This window comes from Phaethon lepturus, unplaced genomic scaffold, assembly GCF_000687285.1.
Source record: "Phaethon lepturus isolate BGI_N335 unplaced genomic scaffold, ASM68728v1 scaffold1496, whole genome shotgun sequence".
Taxonomy (NCBI): domain Eukaryota; kingdom Metazoa; phylum Chordata; class Aves; order Phaethontiformes; family Phaethontidae; genus Phaethon; species Phaethon lepturus.
Window position 1 is genome coordinate 17941 of NW_010548074.1, and position 1095 is coordinate 19035.

Here is a 1095-nt window from a genome sequence, read left to right on the forward strand (position 1 = left end):
CCTTTTTCTTTAAAAAAAAAATCCTAAGTGATAGCTATCTGCAATCTTAACATGCTGGGTGTAGAGAAGAAATTTCATGAAAGGTAAGTTAATCCAATCCCTCTAGTTGCCAGATGCTCTTCTCTGAAGTGAGCTTTGAACAGCCTATAGGCATTGTGGTTTTTAAAGATCTCTCCGCAGACGAAGACCTGGTGATTTCTTTGTTCAGAAAATTTCTTATCACTGTAGTTCTTTTCTCAATTAAACCGATTCAAAGGCTCCCCCTGCACAGCCAGAGTAAGAGTCTGCAGAGAAGTGGGAACCTCTGAGACCGCTCTATTCACCCTAGTCCTTCCTGGACCAGAAGCATTCTTACTTGTAATGACATTTCTATCAGCATCAGCAGCTTCTTGATACCAATCCAGACAGCCTTCCCTTTGACATTCTGTGCAATAGTGCTGCGTTCCTTGTCTTTGAAGTTACCCAGAAGCTGGAGAGGAAAAAAAAAAAAACAACACAACAGGAGATTGTCAATAGGAATAATGCTACCTAACTCAGGAAAAAGGGAGTGAGAAGCTTGAAAGTATTTTCTAGCTTAGAAGGAAAATTTGTTGCAATATATCTAGACAAGGCAAAACACTTAGATTCTTTTATTCCATAATGGTTCTTTTCATAGCATCTCTAATCAAACAGTGTGTGCTTCTCTTATGATCCATTCCATGTTTTCTCCAGATTAGAGTCTAGAAGGAACACAGTGGCTCAAGCCACCGTAAGTTTTCAAAACTGCTGCAAAAGCACCTGTGTCTTTCAGGCTTTGGTGATATTATCATTGTGACAATTTTGCAAGTTTGCACAAAAGATGCGCCTGTTAAGTTTATTTTAACAGCCTTCAATATTCACTACAATTTCCACAATGGCATAGAATAAGCAGCCATTAAGGGCACGAATTCATAAAAAACCTATAATCTTTTCAGCACCAAACACCTTCATTTGATATTATTCCAATTCATGAGAGCTTGGCACCCTCCAGGCACATTCAGTTTAAGTGTCCCAATTATATTCATTACCCACTTCCATGCCCTCGGAATCTTTCAGTCCACTCCACAAACTTTTTCC

The 1095-nt window shown here is 39.2% G+C and overlaps 1 protein-coding gene across 1 annotated transcript in view; it reads right to left on the bottom strand.

The window, feature by feature from the left end:
* NSF (N-ethylmaleimide-sensitive factor) overlaps positions 1–1095 on the bottom strand; it is a gene marked incomplete at its 5' end in the record, with an annotated part of 59917 nt that overhangs the window by 7235 nt on the left and 51587 nt on the right. The window contains one exon of the mRNA XM_010289825.1: positions 356–469. Coding sequence (XP_010288127.1) covers positions 356–469 — 114 coding nt within the window. The remainder of the gene's footprint in view (positions 1–355; positions 470–1095) is intronic.